Source organism: Melopsittacus undulatus, chromosome Z (assembly GCF_012275295.1).
Source record: "Melopsittacus undulatus isolate bMelUnd1 chromosome Z, bMelUnd1.mat.Z, whole genome shotgun sequence".
Taxonomy (NCBI): domain Eukaryota; kingdom Metazoa; phylum Chordata; class Aves; order Psittaciformes; family Psittaculidae; genus Melopsittacus; species Melopsittacus undulatus.
Window position 1 is genome coordinate 100,648,262 of NC_047557.1, and position 17,812 is coordinate 100,666,073.

Sequence of the window (17,812 nt, forward strand, 5' to 3'; positions counted from 1 at the left end):
CCAGCAACAAGAGAGTTGTAATTCAGCTTTCTTTGTTAAAAAAAACCAAAACCAGAACAAAACAAGAACCCAAAACATAGAACAACCCAAACATTTAACAGATTTGTTAACCACAGACATAAAAGAATCAAGAAATACTCGAAAAAATACATTGCAGGAGACATCCTGTTTTACAAGGCAATTTGATTAAGTTACTACTGGCTGAGCAGCACTCGGTCAGTTGTGGAATAGCTGTGTTGACAGGAACACAAACAGTGTAAATAGACAGCGCTTACTGTAGAAGTATTAAGACTAAAAGATATTTACCCCTTAAAATAAATAGAATGTTATCTATAGCAACATTTAAATTAGTACAATATTTTTAAAGCAACCAAATATAACAAAATTGTAAATCAGATCTAGATTTTCTTCTATACGCTAAGATTTTTTTTTGTGTTAAAAAAACCAAACAAAACCCAACAAAAATACAAACTTTAGAAGAAAGATATCTCTGAAAAGTCAAATTATTCACTGGCAGTGAATCTCACCCTCCTTTTGTTCTGCAGGCCAGCACAAGGTCTGGGTACCACTTCATATTCTCCCTCTGCAAGGACTTAGGTGGGACACAGACCTCACCCTGTCCTCTGAACTAAGGAGTTGTTCCCTACAAGTGATGTTCATCCCAGTGCTGGGGATGCAGCCAGACCCCACAGCACCACTGGCTAGGATGCAGGAGAGCATCCGAGTGCTTGCAGAGCCCCTGCGCCAAGATGAACATCACCCAGTGGGAACAATTTAGGTGTAGATATAAAGTCTCTTTTAGGCCATTTAAAAATTAATTCAATAGTTAAAAAAATACTTGTTTTTTTCTCATTAACACTTCAACAGCTGGAGGAAGCAATACCCCTTGTCACACAAGAACAGGGGGCTAAAAGCAAAGAAACAATCCTCTGAACACTGGTTCCTTAGGGGCCACCTAACCCAAGTCACATTTCCTACCACTACATATTGTGGGTGAGAGCATATGCCCCAAACTGAGAGCTCTTGATTCCACCAACCCCAGCAACATCCCATGCACATCCTCCCACCCCAGCTACTAGTTCCAGTTCAAACTGTGTAAACTGGGAAGAAACATCTTACATATGGGCAAAACCAATGTAACTCCTCGAGGAGTGACCAGAAATGGAGGTGCATCAGCATCCCTCAATGCCATGGTTCCCAGCGGAGGCATGGAAGCAGATTCCCATCACCACAGGGAGGCAATGGAATGCATCAAAGGCTGCTGCACTCCCTGGTCAGGAGCCAAGTGGCGCCAGCTCCAGCCACGCTGGCCCCTTCTGCAGCCAGCAGACCTCGACAAGAGCCCCAGGGGGAACTGGAGCCGTCTCATTCTGGCTGCCCTTTCTCAGGCTCCAGTAGGAAGCTTTGTTCCAGCCCTTTCTCAATGGCCAAGGCTGCCCTCCCCTTTGATATCATTATAAAGGGAGTTGCGCAACCGGTTGATGGAAAAGCTGGCATCCCACAAGAACAGCCCCAAACAGCCAGTGTTGTGCAACAAACAACAACATCTGGCTGTTTCCTTATTACTTTACTTCTATTTTTTGTTAAAGCCCAAGAACACTGAAGGGATGGGCATCTTCCCAGGCTGAGTGAAAGCCTTCCCTGTGGTTCTCCACAGTGAGACCACTGTGGCAGGACTCTGCCATTGCAAACATCTTCCCATGGTTGGGAACTCACATCCATAGGGAAGAGCTCTGCTGTGACACTGCTGCCCCTCAAGGGCTCTGCTGTCTGTCAGTCCCACAGAGAGATGCCAGGAGAGGGCTTGAAGAACAGAAAAACCCACTTTGTAAGAGTTTCCATCAGTTGAAGGGTCTTTAAAGCTTGTTCAACAGTGACAGAGCCCCTTTGAACTTAGTATCCATGGAGGATGCTATTAAAAACAAGAGACGGAAAACACTGCAAATACTACAGGAAGTTTAAAACATTAACAAAAAAATCCACCCAGAATGACATATATCCCCTCATTTTTGACCAGAAGCAGTCTGCAGGGCTGGTTCCCCTGACTATAGGAAAGAAGGTTTCTCATTTATAAAGAGGAACCCAATGGATAAGCAAATGCCTGGCGGCTGGCTCCTGCCTGTTTAGCAGTCCCTATGGGATGCTATTCCATGAACATCCCTGACTGCCTGAGGCTCTAAATACTTCAGAACAAGGTAAGAGCAGTAACTGAAAAGGGAGGGTTAGTACAAGGACCAAGGGGCTACTTGCGGCACAGCCATCACTTGCAGAAATACCCAGCCATGGCTCCAGGGTTGGATTCAATGATCCTGAAGGTCTTTTCCAACCTCCATGATTCCACTGATACAGATGCTCTGGCTGCATCTGCACAATACTGTCACATGAAATAGACTCACATGGTACTTTGTTTAACTGTAGCTACTGTTTAGGAAAGTCAATTCATGGTCACTGTGTCTGTGTGTGTTCTTTATAGGAAAGGTGTATCTCCGCTGGTTGGTGATACAGATCTCCACGTGTGACTGACCATGGCCTCAAAACACAGAAACAACAGAAAAATCCCACATCCGGCACTGGGAATGGTGAGAAATTCCCTGTGAAGTCTCTGTTTTTCCTTGCACCTCATCCCACATTTGAGGAAACCAAGCAGCAAGGAGCTCTTTGATGGGATGCATCCTCTCAACATAGATTTGAGCATGGCAAGCCTGATGGAAGCAGACACTCCTGGTGCTGATTTAAGTTACAAGCTGTCACGCAAGTAGATCCTGTTAGTTTCACCATTGGAAAAATTACTTTCTTGTGTTTTCTTTATAAAATGGAGTGAAGTTTTACCCCTTTCCTCATTATCTCCTTAATCCCCAGGAAAAAAAATAAGCCAGTCTCTTACAGCCATATCACCATGGTTGGGGGGGGAGACTATCAGGGGCAATGAATCAGGGATAAATCAGGTTTTTGCAAGGTAAACTTTGCAATGTGAACTGTGACTGACCAAATTAAACGTTTTTGTCATTCTGTGCTGGTACCTGGCTCAGTTTCTTCCTGAACCTCTATTGCCAGGAGATGCTGGTGAGATCATGAAACATGCAGCATCAATGCCAGAGCCAGCAGGTTAGTACAAGAGAAAGATCCTTAGCAGCAAGTGAAAAACCATGAAAATTCATAAAGAGCAAGCAAGCGAGTGAAAGATTTGATTAAGATCAGTTAATTAATAAAAAAATATTTCTCAGTGTGACATCTCCTCTTTGAAACCAGTGTAAACGGTTCACCAAGAGGGAATCATATAGTGATGGTCTTCACTGAAACCTCATTTAAAGATGTGTCCAAACCAAGCGATCCCCATGTTTTAGAAAGATTTGGACCCATTTCTGAGCTCTCCATGGACTGGACTCGAGTGCTAATTTACATTGGATTGAGGTGGCTGAGAGTTATGATCTCTTTCCTTTGCACTGCAAGTGGTTCTGCTGGCATCTGTTAGCACTAAGAGCCCCTGTGCTGAACCCAGGCCCTGCTGGGCACTGGCCCCCAGACCAGTACAGCTAAAACAGCCTGCAGACCAAGTGGAAGGTGATAAACTGAGGTTCTCCCTCCATGAAACAGGTCCACCATAAGCAGTGATCTCCCATCACTCCCCTGCCAAAACCTCTCAGCCTTCAGCTGCAAGAGGATCCCAAAAACTGAGGTCAGGTTTTATGGTTCATGACCTTATTTATGCAGACTCCTCTCCACAGGCACTGGATCTGAGATGCTCCAATTCATTGCACTTAGGTCCCCTGGACAGCCAGGCACTGGCCATGAACTTTGGGTTCTTCTGTGCTGTAGATATACCCAAACCAGCTGCAACTCCTCAGAGGTTAACTGAGCTCCAGGAGAGCTTGATGCTAACACATGCAGAGAGGCACAGGACTGGCTTAGGTATCTCTACATTGTGCTGCCATGGAATAAGCAACCTGACAGCAAAGGTTCTCATTGTCATGATTGTCTCACCTATTCCTCCTGCACTGCCTCAAAGCAAAGACGAATGGTTGGTGAAGCAATAGCAAAGAGCAGCATGCAGACACTTGCTGACATAGCCACAGTCACTGTCACACACTTGAACAGAAGCTGCAACCTGCTATAACACACAACCCCTTTTTTTTTGCTAAAGAACTTAAAAGAACAAAGCATGAGCTAGTACCATTGGTGTTCTTAATGCCTTGTCATCCAAAATAACTGTCTACTACAAGGAGAATCCATAGAATGCATTAGCTCCTGGAGGATCCGGGTTTCCAAACAGCTTAGTTTACAGGAATACTGAGGAAAAAAGGTAGTTTAACAACCCATTCGCACAAAGCACAAGCACAAAGATCTGTAATAGAGACTGAAGCAGCTCACTTGTGGGGAAAAGATGCGTTTGATTTCCAAGTGACTATCACCTCAAGTGCAGAGGCATCATGAGCAAACTGCTCACAACTGCAGCTTTGAGGTGATGCTTTTGACCACATAAAGCAACATGCTCCTTAGAGGACAGTTTTGACTACTCAGAAGTAGAGGAATTTTGGGTGCGCTCAGGGGATGGGACTGCACCACCACAACAGCAAAACAAGACTTCACATGCAGAACATGGTTTGTGCTCAGAGACTGCTCCCTAAGCATAAGGATGTTGGTGGGGGCATCTCACCAAGCCAAACCTGATGATGCTGTTTTGCACAGAGGAGGACCAGGGCCCCAGTCCCTGCTTCTTAGAGCAAAACAGACCATCTACAGCAGACCAAGATTAAACCCAGGCTCCAGCATCGGGGGACATCTGCCCTTTTCTACACCCCCAGTCCCAGCTGGTCCCATCTCCACTGCATGTTGTAGAAGATACAGACACAGGGCACAGCAACAGGCAATGCACAAGCCAGCCCCAAGGGAACAAGCTAATAGAATCCCACACTTAATTTTCTCTTTGCAAATGGTTTATGGGCAAACATGAATCACACTGAGGGCAATGAACAGGGTAATTTGGATACCACGATGCTGCTCATCCCATGCTGGATGATAGCCTGTCTACAGAGAAACATGGAGTGAGCAAACCAAGGACTGGGCCTTCTGCTAAGTGCTATTCCCTGGGTTTATCAGGAGGAAGTCCACCCTCAGGCCTGTACCTGCCCCACTGCTAATTCATGGGGACACAGGATGGGCATTGTGGTGAAGAGCATCCCAGAGGGCCGACTCAACAGCAGGGAGATGGCTTGGATCTGAGAGTTCAAAGCCAGACAGTGGCAGGGGATCCCCGAGTGCTCTAGTCAGGAATGCAATGAAAATCAGACAAGACCTCCCCACATTGTTTCTCTGACACTAATTCTGCTCTGCCTTGTCTCAAGTCACTGCCAGTGGACAGAATCCAAAGCATCCAGCAGCATGTGTTTTGGTATGACTTTGTGTGTGTGTGTGAGCCAACATCAGCCAACCTTTGCTTCCCAGCCACCCCCTGTTGTCCAGGGAAGGCTGGAGGACTGGGCTCAGGACCATCCTGTGTCTCTATGGCAGCCCCAGACCCAGGTACAGGCACATTTGTAGGGCTGGCAACACTCAAACTGGGCTTGGGAGCAGATCTGCTGTCATCTGGGGGATCCCAGACCCAAACCCAAGCCAAGTCAGCCTACACAGGACTGGAACACAGCCCTCAGTATCACACACACACACACACATGGATGCTATCAGACTTCCTGCTGCTGGACAGGCAGGACCCCTTTGGAAGCTCCCGGCTGGAATTCCTCCTCCTGGCTCACATTCGCATCAAGAACTTCTCATCACAGGGTTGCCCATCTGCCAGGCTAAAGGGTGGTGACAGAGGGACTGGTGGAGACAAGGCAGAGCTGGTGGCACGGTGTCAGACACGAAGCAGCTCCGATGGGGTGCTCCAGTGCCTGGGATTCGTTTCGAGGGATCAGAAGCGTTTTCTCCTTGTGTCATCTTAAGAGTAATATTGTGCGTTTCCTCAAGCTGAATGTCTCTGCTTTTCCTGCTTAGGATTCTTGTGGAACCACTTCCATCAGTTTCTGGCACAGGACTGTAGCGGAGACTAGGGGGAAGAAAGCAAAGTACAGGTCAGAGATTGCACATAAAGGCCCAACATATATCTTGGTCTTAGTTCATGATCCTCTGCCACAAAAGGGTTCGTCCTTTTGCCTCCCCACCATGACTGTGAGCAGGTTTAGTACAAATACAGTGTACAGCAAACGAGCAGTGGGCTATTACTGACTCATGCCCAGAACTTAAACAGGATATATAAAATATATACATTCATATAAGATGGAACACAGGGAACTTTGCTTCTGCAGTACTGCCCTGAGAGGCTCCAGTACCTCTTGATCCCAGATCCTACCTGCATGGTGATACGGTAACTACATTTGGATGCTGTAATTGCAAGCAGCCAAAACTGAGTCAAGCACAGCAACAGGAATTACCATAGAAAATAGCAACTGATGCTTTTACTTCCTATTTTGACAACCCTGGCTGTATGCTAACGCAGCTTCTTTAATGGCTCGAGTACCGATGACAAAGCCAACTCAGCCTATGAACCCAAGGCAGAGCCCACTGCCTTGCACAGAGCAGGTGGAGAGCAAAGGAAGCATTTCAGGTGCCAGTTTGCACAGGAAAGGTGCTAACCTGAAGTTAACTTTATTTTTCCACCCATTAGTTTAGGTGGCTTGTGTCCAAGCACACCTGTACCTTCTGCTGCTTCCCCGTGTGTTTGGAGATCACAAGACAGTCTAGCCAGGTAGAGCTAACACTAATACTAAATGCACACAGAGTCCAGTTCAGTTGGAAGTGACTAAAGTCTTTGCAATACATGAATATACACATGATAGGAGTTCTTATGTTCCTAACTGGGCATCTGCAGGATTATCATTCGGTGTTCCCAGCATATTTTCTATATTCTCCTAACAAACCTCTGAGTGTGCAGAAAACAATTAATATGGTAATTCACCACTCAGGCACTGCAGAAATGGCTTTTCCAGGAACAGAGCCTAATACTCTGAATAAAACAGTGAGTGTGAGAGAGGGAGAGACCAGAGGGGGAGAATAATAACAAGTCCTAAGCACTGTTGAAAGGCTTTTTTCTTCTTCATAAAATGCATCCAGCTAAGGCTGAGCATTTCTCCTTGTCTGCTTTTCTAGGTCAGGCTGTTGCATGAGAGATGGGGGGGCCATGGTGCAGTTCTGTTACTTGAACACATGGATTGACTTTCTTGATTCAGGTGCTCAGGCAGAGGTTCCATGTGCCAAGCACAGCCCCTCCATCCCTTCCAAACACCCCATGGGGTAGTGTCAGCTGCTGGAAAACCTTATATGAAGATACCTTAAAAATAAACCTCATAAGAAAAACCTCTGCTCTGGTGCCCCATTTTGATGCCAAAGAGAGCTTTGACTGGATCAGAAATGTTAGCACTGGCTAAGAGATGGATTGGGACTAATTATGAAGTTACAGCAATCAAATTGAGGCCAACTGTGCTCAGACGGTGACCCTGTTAGTTCTTTTCCCTTCCTACACCACTGGAAAAGGATTCTCTGCTGACAAAAGGTTTGACCCTGTGCTTTGACAGGAGGTACAAGAAAGGCAGCAATGTGCTCAGCAAATTATGCTCCACTGCGTAACAGCCACCAGTTTGCCAAGATAAAGAATACCCATGGTATTTGGCCCAAACTTTGCAATTATCACAAGGCAGGGTGAGTTTTGGGTGCTTGGTAGATAAGGTAATCATCAGGTTAAAACTTGTTTCCATTAAAAAAGAATTAATCAGGACTAAGACACTGGAAGTCTCCATTCTGCAAAGGAGAGCCAGTGCTACTAGCTGTAGCATGCTCACCAGGAAGCTGCTATTTCTGGAGCAAAAGCCAAGGCTGCACCTTTGCTTTTCACTGGTAATACTTACAGATGAGTTGGACAACCCATTCGGGCTTGTTTTGCCACCAGACCCCGAAGAAGTAAACAGGGATCCCACTGAAGATGATCGCAAAGCCAATGGCACATTCCTTCGGTGTCATCCAGAAGGAAACAGCAATGAGAAACAAGCAGGCCAGGATGAAGAAAATGGGCAGGCAGATATTCACCTGAACAGGGACCCAAAGAACACGTTAGAAGCTATATCAGGGGAATGGGGTATGCTCTCCAGTCAAGGTTATCTACTGTACAGCCCAGGGAGGGAAGGAGTTCATGTTCCCCTATGGATGCCTACATGGACAGTGCTGCTATCTGCCCCAGTGCTCTGAATAAGGGGACTATGGCCTTGAACTGCCATAGGGAAGGTACTGATTTACACAGTGCTCTTCCTCAATCCTGCAGAAAACAGACGTAGGCTAACACCTACCACATACATTTAAAACCAGCAAAACAAGGCATGGACACGTGCAAGTGCCAAGAGCCTTTCCCAACACCCTTTTCTTGGACCCCAATTCCATACTTGGATGATTCCTTATAAAAAACACTTGTACCAACAGCACCAAATTCAGCAGCAACCACAGTGCAAGCAGTGCTGCTTCTTCACAGCAGTTCTTAGGTTCCAAGCAGGGCACCCACTGACAGCAGCATGGCTTCTAGAACCAAAGCCCAAACCCAAATGAAACACCCTCAAGTTACTTTAGGAAGGCACTGGTATAGGTCTGTGAGGTTTGTTTCTCTCTGTGGCCTGGCAGAGACCTGCTGGGGACGAGTGAGAAACATGCCTTTAAGGAAGGCAGACATGCTTGTGGCTGACACAATCCTGGGCTCCTCCCAAATGGGATACGGTACTGCCAAGGACAAAGAGAACAGAGCTCTCCTCTCTGCAGGCGTGGGTTTGCATGCTTTATTAAAGAGCTATTTAATTGAATTCCACGATGTCACACAGCATTTCACTGTGAACCACAGCCTGGGATTTGCCCTGGGGAGTATGTCAGTCACTGAGAGCTTCCCATTGGGCTACACCACCAGAGCATCACGCATCTCTAGCACCCAGAACCTGCTCTCTGATGTCCCCCCTGGTAGCTCCTTGTCCTCCTGCACTGATTTGCATCCAGCAGGTTTCCATGCAGCAGGTTGCTTACAACACATTTCCTCCTCACACTTGCAATCCCAGTTCTTCCATAGAGGATAACCAGCTTGTACTTGCTAACCTTCCCTGGTGCCAAGAAGGGACTTGGGGAGGAACCACCATGCAGCTATCACACTGTTCTCACCTTGATGGGCCTTTCTAGCTCTGGTTTCTTGTAACGCAGCCACATCATGCCGATGATGGCCAGAGCCACGCAGAGCCAGTTGAAGAAGCTGAAGAAGTTGATGACTGAGAAAATGTTGTTGGAAAAGGCGTAGAGCAGGGTCATGATGCACTGCATGCAGACAAAAAGAAAGGCATTAGCAAAGGGAGCAGGTAAACCCAAGTGTGTTATAACACTAAATACAGGTGTTTCAGAACTATCTGCCTGGGAAAGAATCATATTGGTTAGTTTTTACTTCTTTTAAGTTATTGTCAATTGGTGTCCACAGTGATTTCAAAGCAGAAGTGGAGTATGAGGATACGATGAGAAGGAGAAGGTCTGTCCTCCCCTGTTGGTACATGCAGGAGTGGCTCTGTCTGGAGGTGGTGCACAAGTAGCCCCATCCAACCACTCCGATGGGATCCTACCCTAACCCATTCCTCAATACCACATTGATCCTCATCACCAGAGAGCCAGGTGCTTACCGTAAAGACAAGGGATGGCACAGGAGTGAGGAGCCTGGGGTGAATCATAGACAGGATTGAAGGCAAATGTCCTTCTCGGGATCCCACAAAGAACAGCCTGAGATGGGGGAGACAGAGCAGTTATCACCTCTGCAACCTTCAGTCCTGGGCTGGGGCTTGTCTTCAGCACAACACAAGTGGGGACAGCTCAAGCTCAGCCTAGATGTGTGCTAAGGCAGGAGGCTGAAAGGCTCAGGCTACATGCAGGTTTTCCACCTTAGCAGTGCTTTGCATAGTGCAAAGAGTAGCACCCTTTTGCTAGTACACACACACACAGTGGAAAGTCCCTGTCTTAGGGAAGGAAGGCTGGAGACGGCCAAGGAATGCAAGAAAGGATGTGTTTATATCCTCCTTTCCAGAGAGAGCAATTAAGTGATTTTCCTAAGACAACCTGGGAGACGTGGGTCAGAGCTGGAACCGTCTCAGTCCCCTTCCTGCCCTGTTCTTTCTTGAGGGATTCTCAGCCCTAAAGTTTCATAAGTTTCTGCTTTTCATTAAAGCCACTTTCTCAGGCAACAGCACTTAGCCCCAGGCATGTGTTTGCTTATGTTCCACTAACTTCAACAGGATTTTGCCTGAGAAACGGAAGACCAAGACCACTCAAAAGTGTTCCTTTAAACTGGATATGGTTTTGAAGTCTTACTTGGTTTTCCCTTCATTCCCCACACAGCCTCCAGACCCTTCAGACTTTGTGCCTAAGCACAGCCACTCTTTGGAGGACAATGCCAAGCAAAGAGGGATTGAGCACGACTTGTATACAAGCCCACAAAATTAAGCAAGAAACCCACCGGGAAGAAGTGAAGAGAGATCCATTAACAGATCCAAAGCAGGATAAGCCAACAAAGACGGGTATGATCCAGGACATGACGCCAAGGTGGTAGTTCCCAAAATCCTAAATGGGGGGCAACAAGACAGACATTTCAAACCCAGAATGTCCAGAAGAAATCACAGCTGCCTACAAGGATTTAATACTTATAGACATCTGAGCAAGTGACATGGCTTAGTGCTGAAGCTGTTATGGAATTTTCCATATTGCCATTTGCTGCTCCTTTTTCCCAAGAAAGCAACATTGTGGAACCACAAAACATCATCAGCAATAAGCCCTTCCTTCAGAGTCAGGACACAATACTTATCATAATGGTTATCCAAAGGTTCAAGACCAAAGGGAAGCTGTGAGGAGATTCAGACACACAGCTATTGCCAGTTGCTGAGTAAGGATGTGGAATGCATCCCCTTGCAAAGTCAGTGACCTGGAGTTGTACTTTCATATCACAAACTGACCCCATGCTGCTTCCATGCAGTTTTACACCAATGCTATTAACACATTCATTTCAAGACTTGCAAAGGCAAGCAAGACAACCAGACAGACAGACAGCGGAATAACTCAATGCTGCACAGGTGCAGGCTGGAGCAGGGTCTTGCTACTAACCCAAAGGATGGAGCACATCATCAGAACAGCCCAGACCAGCTCATCCCTCATCCTGGGACTGGGAAATTCCCTTTGAAGCACTGAACAATCCTGCTCACACTCAGTTTGCAAGATCACATTGTGCTGCTTACTTCCAAAGCAGTCAGGATTTCTGACCAATATGGCATTTTGATTAATACAAGTATTATTTTCCTCTCTTAATTAAAACAAAGAAGATATAGAAAGAGAACAACCTAGTTCAGTATTGAATGCATGACCTTTTCACGTAAGTATCATGTGCTGGTAACTGATGAGAAGTCATGGGGCCAGCAGCAACCTTGCATATTGACCAGATAAAAGCAGTGGTAACTTGCCCACCCTCACTATTGTCTGTGATTAATCCCACTTGGTATCATACTATTCTTCCCTGCTCCCATCACAGTTGTTCTTTATCTCCTGTCAGACATCAGCTCTTTTGTATGCAGCCATGATCAGCCTGGAAGGAACTATGAGATGTATGGAGAGATTGTATGTCTGATTTAACCAGCCCTAGAAGACAGATGAAGCACATCAGAAATGCACCTAGCTTACCACAGCCACAGCTTCGGATGTCAGCATCTGCTCTGTTGACAGGGTGGTGAAGTAAGCCAAGTTTGTCAGCACATAAACCAAAGTGACCACAGGTAGTGAGATGATGATAGCCAGAGGCAGGTTTCTAGGAAGAAAACATATATTGCAATAGGGTGCTGCAGTTCAGAGAAGAGGGTTGTTGATGTCTTCATGCCACAGACCTCCAGTGCTCACTTAAAGTTGGCTTGAGCCATTTAGCCCTTTGGCTCTTCAGCATGTCCCCTTTCCAAGGCACACACTGTTCCCCTAGGAAAGGCCACGATGCCCACATGGGAACACACTGGAGCGTGACATATGTAGAGTGAAGGATTATGGCAGAAGGAACTTTCTGACTGTCTGGGCAAGCAGTAGTCCAATATCACTGCAAAGGCAATTAGCTAAAAATAACATCCAAGGCCAGTGGCATTAGCACATTTATCCTCTTCTGGGCACAGAACCATTCCTGCTAGTGGGTTTCTTGTGGGAGATGGAAAGATCAGAGATTTAGTGGGCAGATTTTAGGCTCTAACTGTGGAACTGATTGATGAAACTCAACAAAAACGAGTTCAGACACAGTCTGAGTCAATCTGTAATGATGAGGTTGTGCTGGTACAAATTTGCCTTTCCAAACAGTCTAATTTCATTTGCAAACGGAAACTGAAAAAGGAAACCCTGCTTGATACCATGTATAATTGGTCAAGTGGAGCTCAAAGCCACAGGAGGAAAGAGTCAAATACTGTGACTGAATTCAGGAAGAGATTAAAATAATTGCAAAATGGCAAAAAAAAACCCACGTTCTATAACTGTGTTTGTGAAGGAAAACTCGTATCAAATCTTATGCTTCCCAGCAGGCATTAATCACTGCCAGGGTCAGCCAGGAATGGGTTCTTGCACAAGTGACCCTGAAGCTTGTATCGACAGTGCCTCATCATTACCTTGTCTGCGACCAGAAGTGATTTAAGAGCAATGTCCTGGCTTTGGTGTTGCCCACCCTCACCTCACCAGGTGCCCTGCACGGCCCCAAAAGGCATGAGCAGTGCAGAAAGTGGCTATTGCTCAAGAGAAGAGGAAGGGCACATGACAAGCACATGTTCACACAAGTACACTTGTGGGAGTTTATACAAGACAGCAATAGAGCTACGAGTGTTTCTTCCTCGCCTGTAGTTCAGAGAGGTGCTGTGCCAGGGAAGCAGGACCTTCCAACAGCACTGGTAATACAAGCAGTACAGGAATGCAGTGTAAGCAGCAGCTCTTCTCAAAAGGAGATTATCATTCCCCCTTCCCCTACTCCAGCAAGGAACAATGCTGTTGATTTAACTTGTTTTCTACTTCCCCACAAAAAGATCTGGGTTTCTGGGCTGATCAGCAACCCCTGTTGCCTCAGAAGAGGCTGAGAACAGGTTCCCCCCCACCCAGGGGAAGCCATCACAGGACACACACTTACCTGTATGGATTTATCATCTCTTCTGTAACAAAATTCAAGTAATTCCTGTAATTTGAAAAGAACAGTGGTTAATTATTGGTTATATATGGTATATTGGTTATATATGTATATTGGTTATATGGTTAGCCCATGGAACAAATGAAACCCTTCATCCTATACTCATCTGCAAGGGAATTTCAAGATGGGTAGAGAGACTGGCTCCTGCTGTAATGATGGCTAATGCCTAGTCCAAGAGCTGCAAAGGACAAGCCCTGGATGGCAATGGTGGATATAACAGACCAGCTTTTGTGCAAGAGGAGGGGTCATTGCTGGTGAAGATCTGGACCCAGGACTGACACAGCCACCCCTCCAGCCAATAAGGGAGGCTGCAACTGGCCTGTTTTTACACCAAATTAAGCAAGCTCCTTGTGCTTGCAAAGGGACTGATGAAGAAGCCTTCCAGAAGTTTCAGTTTGGTGGTCAAAGTAATCTGCTGACATTTAGCATATCTCTCTTCTAGCTAACCCCATCCTGCTGCTGTCCCTTAACACACCTAGAAGCTGTACCCAGCATCATGGTGCATCATCACCCACCATCTGCTGCCTATTCTAAATGTCATGGTCACCTCTACTTCTTTGTGCTCTGATGTGCTGGCTGGAAACAGGGTGTGAAGTGTGACTACCAACATCAACAGGCAAACCCAAAGCACCTGGTTACAATAAAGATGTAACCTCCACCACACTCTTCCTTCAAACATAACCTGAGGACAAAAGGAATGGGCTACAGCATTTAGCACTGAAACAAAGAGAGAGGGCTGAATCTTACCATCCTCCATAGGCAAAGAGACCACTGTACAAAGCTAGCACGATGTTCCCCACATCTACTTTTGTGCCTTCAAAGGAGTGTTCAGGAGTCAGGTTTGTCACATCACCTGCAGAAAACAAAACCAATACAGACAGATTGTGACCCTTTGTGGGGTCTGAAATAAGAAAAACCTGGAGGCAAAAGCTGCTCTTATTATTCTTAACTATGACGATGATGCACTTTGGGTTATGCTACAGAGCATGTGCACGTATTGGGCTGATTCCTCCAGCTTTATAGTACTTAACTCATGTTAAGTACTGGAATCATGCACCAAGTACTCAGCACCAAATACACTCGTCTCAAGCAGATGGCCATTATCGAGCCCTCAAAACTTTCCCACACTACAATGTGCCATCACTAAGGTAACCTCTCAGATACCTTCTCTATGCAAAGAAAACACTCTGGGGACCTTCCTGCTGGAAGATGCTACGCAAACAGGTATTGTCACATTGTCCTCTCAACTGAAAGCTGCTTTTGTTTGATAAAAACCCAGGATTTCCTCCATTTCCACCAGCTACCCAATAAAGCAGAAACCCAGGATTTCCTCTAGTCCCACCAGCCACCTGATAAAGCAGAGGGTTAAGGCAATGCCTTTGATTGTGGGAAGTCAGGTTCTTTAGGGCTTGAATATCAAAAGTTTCTGTTATGTTATTTACTTCTACAATAAAAAGCCATAAATAGACTTGGTTGTACCTTTGGTAAGAACTCACCCAGACCAAAGGGTTTATTTATTTTGCTTTAAAACCCTCTGCAGTTGTTTTGTTCCCTGCCTTTTGATGTGGAGCCTGGCTGTGGGATGGCAAAGCCACACTTCCCTCCCTGCATCCAGTGCTCCTCGTGGGAGAGGACAGAAGCAAGGAGCAAGGCAGGACTCAGCAGGGCAGGTTTGCATCCAGGAGCCCTGTTGAAGCCCATGTGATTCCTCTTAGGGCACAGATCTTTACTAATCACCCCAGCAACTACATCACATGGCAGTCAGCAGGGCCTGAAGCTTAACCCTTCATCTCTTAGCACAAGGTACCTATGATGTGCTTATGGGGAAGGGAGAGGGCTGCTGACAAGCCAGGCATTCCTGGATGTCCTCTTCTCATCTCACACTAGAAACTTGCACTCCCTTATGTCACCAAAGACCTCTTTTGCAGGGCATGGGTAACAAATGCATTAACCGTTTAACATCTCACACTTGTCTGTACAGTGATGGGAAAGAGGCACTTTTCCTGACAGCACTGTTGTTCTGCTGCTGCATCCTTCACTCATGGGGCTTCACAAGGAACTGCTCCAAATCAGTGCCAGTGACATGGAACTGTGCTGTGTGCATGGTCTTGTCTTCCCCCTTCTCTCTACATGACTGTATCCTCACTCTCTCCATCCTGGGCATTGCTCCTTTTACCTCCTTTCTCCTTGCTGCTCCAGCTGAACCTTAACCATGGCAAAAAGATATTCCCTAACACAGCACACAGAATGCTCTCTGCTCACAAAGTACCCAGGAAACCAGCATCCCTCTGCCTTCTTTCCTGGCTAGTTGCTATCCCATTTGCGAGGGGATGCTGCAGATACGAGCTGCAAAGAGCCAGGACCATAGCAGCAGCTCATGCACTGGGCAGTCATGTCCAGGGAGCCCCATGCAGTTATATTTAACAGGTTTGCAAGGCTCTGCTTGTCCACATTCCACTGCAGATTACAATTCTGTACTGGTGTTGCCTTGTTTCTATCCCCCAGCATGTCCTTGCATTAGAAAGGTCTCTTCTGAATGTATCCTGGGATATGCTGGTTGTATTGAATGGCCCTTCAGACAGTGAATGTCCTTTGCAAGATGCATCAATCATTTTTAAAGCGAAGGCAGAAAACATACATCAAAGTGTAACGGGAAAGCCAGGAAATTCAAAGACATCAACACAATGCTGCGAGTTTAACCTTAATTCCTTGGCTTATCAGTTCAGTCATATAATCTTAATTTAGCATTAATGCCCTGGCTTGGCTGTGAATAAAGGCTGATCCGGAGGTGGGTGTGCACAGTATCATGTTCTGCTGCATCCCTTGGGCTCAGCTTTCCTGAGTTAATTTTCTGCCCCTCCTAGATAATTACCAGTCTAGTGCTTTCCAGGTCTTTTGTTATGGGAATAAGATACACTTTTTGTTAACAGTGACTGTAATTAGCTCCTAGAACTGCACACGGATGGACAAGGAGAGCTCTCTGAGCATTTCAAACACCCCTCAGGAAGGCTCTTAAAGATCTGCTCATGCTTTGTCAATAGATCTGACTTGGACCACCTCTTTACCATGTCAAGAGGATGAACCTCTGTTTCTATTCATCTTGTTCCTCTTTCACCAGCAGCCTCTTTCTGCCCATCACAGGCAAAAGCTCAGTCCCAATGTTCCTGTTTCTGAGGCATCTGTGGGTTTCATTTGTGCCCTCTAGAAACAACCCTCACACAGAAACCATGTACTGGTGCTGCTGAGGAAGGGCTGAGCTGCTGCCCTCACCCTTCTGGCCAGGATGTGAGGAAACCATCAGTAGTCCCCAGCCCCAAACCACAGGCCTGGATTCAGGATGTGCCACCCTCTTGGGAGCCATGAGCATCTTTAGCCTCTGGGTAAGGATGGGTCCAAACCCAATTTGGTGTCCTAATGGGCTGTATAGACACTTTGGCTATGTGTTAGGACTGCCTGCTCCAGGACTAAGAGGGAAAGGCAGCAGCACTGATGTAAAGAACAAAGCCTTGGCACTTCATTACGCTGCGGATGGGGATGATGGATGGCTGGGACATAACTCACACACCTTTTCCTTGCACCTGCTGTGGCATGCACCAAACTCATCCCTTTGAAGCATCAGCACCAAAATGCAGCTACTGGCAAAGGAGTGGCAAGTTAGGTCAGTGTGGAGGCAGCCAGGAGACACGAGGTAGGAAGGAAAGGGATTCTTGTTCCTCCTCAGCACTTAAGGAGCTAACACCTCACTGTGACACCTCATCTATTGGGCTGTACCTCTCAAACGCTTGCAGTGAGTTGCTCAACTTCACATCTCTCTGCAACCTGTCAGAACACAATGAAATAACCAGAGGAGCCAAGATCTATCTCTTCCCACTGCAAGGGGGCAAGCTCATATTGTTATGTGTCTACATGATGCTCTTTTGCTTCTTTCACAGATGGACTCTTCACTGGGGACTGTAGTGATAGGACAAAGGGTAAAGGGTTCAGACTTAAACAACAGAGATTAAGATTAGATACAAGGCAGAAGTTCTTCCCTGTGAGGGTGCTGAGGCGCTGGCACAGTGTGCCCAGAGAAGCTGTGGCTGCCCCATCCCTGGCAGTGCTCAAGGCCAGGTTGGACACAGGGGCTTGGAGCAGCTGCTCCAGTGGAAGGGGTCCCTGCCCGTGGCAGGGGTTGGAGCTGGAGGAGCTTTAAGGTCCCTTCCAACACAAACCAGTCTGGGATTCTATGATTTACAGCTGCCTGGTTGCATGAGAGGGACCTGGGCTCCTTAATAAGCATGCCTCAAGTATCAAATCCCATCAGAGCAGCCGTCCTCTCCTTGCCATGGCCACCTGAGCTCTGTCCCACACTGCCAGCCAGCAGATCATCAGACAGGTAACAATCTGTGCCCAGCAGTTTAAATCTATGCCCTTTAGACATAACCGACACCAGAGTGATGCCAGAGAAGTATCCCAGATGCAGTGGGTGAGCTCTGACTGTACCCAGCATGCCCTGATCTCATTAGCAGCCCCACACCCAAAGGTTCAGGCAGTCCTTAGATCCTTGGAACAGGAATCCATCACACCAAGATG

The 17,812-nt window shown here is 46.6% G+C and overlaps 1 protein-coding gene across 1 annotated transcript in view; it reads right to left on the minus strand.

Moving 5' to 3' along the window:
* The window catches only part of SLC7A5 (solute carrier family 7 member 5), a 41,177-nt gene continuing 23,365 nt past the window's right edge, over positions 1–17,812 (minus strand). The window contains exons 3-10 of the mRNA XM_034072622.1: positions 13,988–14,093; positions 13,184–13,228; positions 11,722–11,845; positions 10,511–10,614; positions 9,684–9,780; positions 9,181–9,330; positions 7,899–8,076; positions 1–6,043 (exon numbers count right to left, since the gene is read on the minus strand). Coding sequence (XP_033928513.1) covers positions 5,988–6,043; positions 7,899–8,076; positions 9,181–9,330; positions 9,684–9,780; positions 10,511–10,614; positions 11,722–11,845; positions 13,184–13,228; positions 13,988–14,093 — 860 coding nt within the window. The 3' untranslated portion in view covers positions 1–5,987. The remainder of the gene's footprint in view (positions 6,044–7,898; positions 8,077–9,180; positions 9,331–9,683; positions 9,781–10,510; positions 10,615–11,721; positions 11,846–13,183; positions 13,229–13,987; positions 14,094–17,812) is intronic.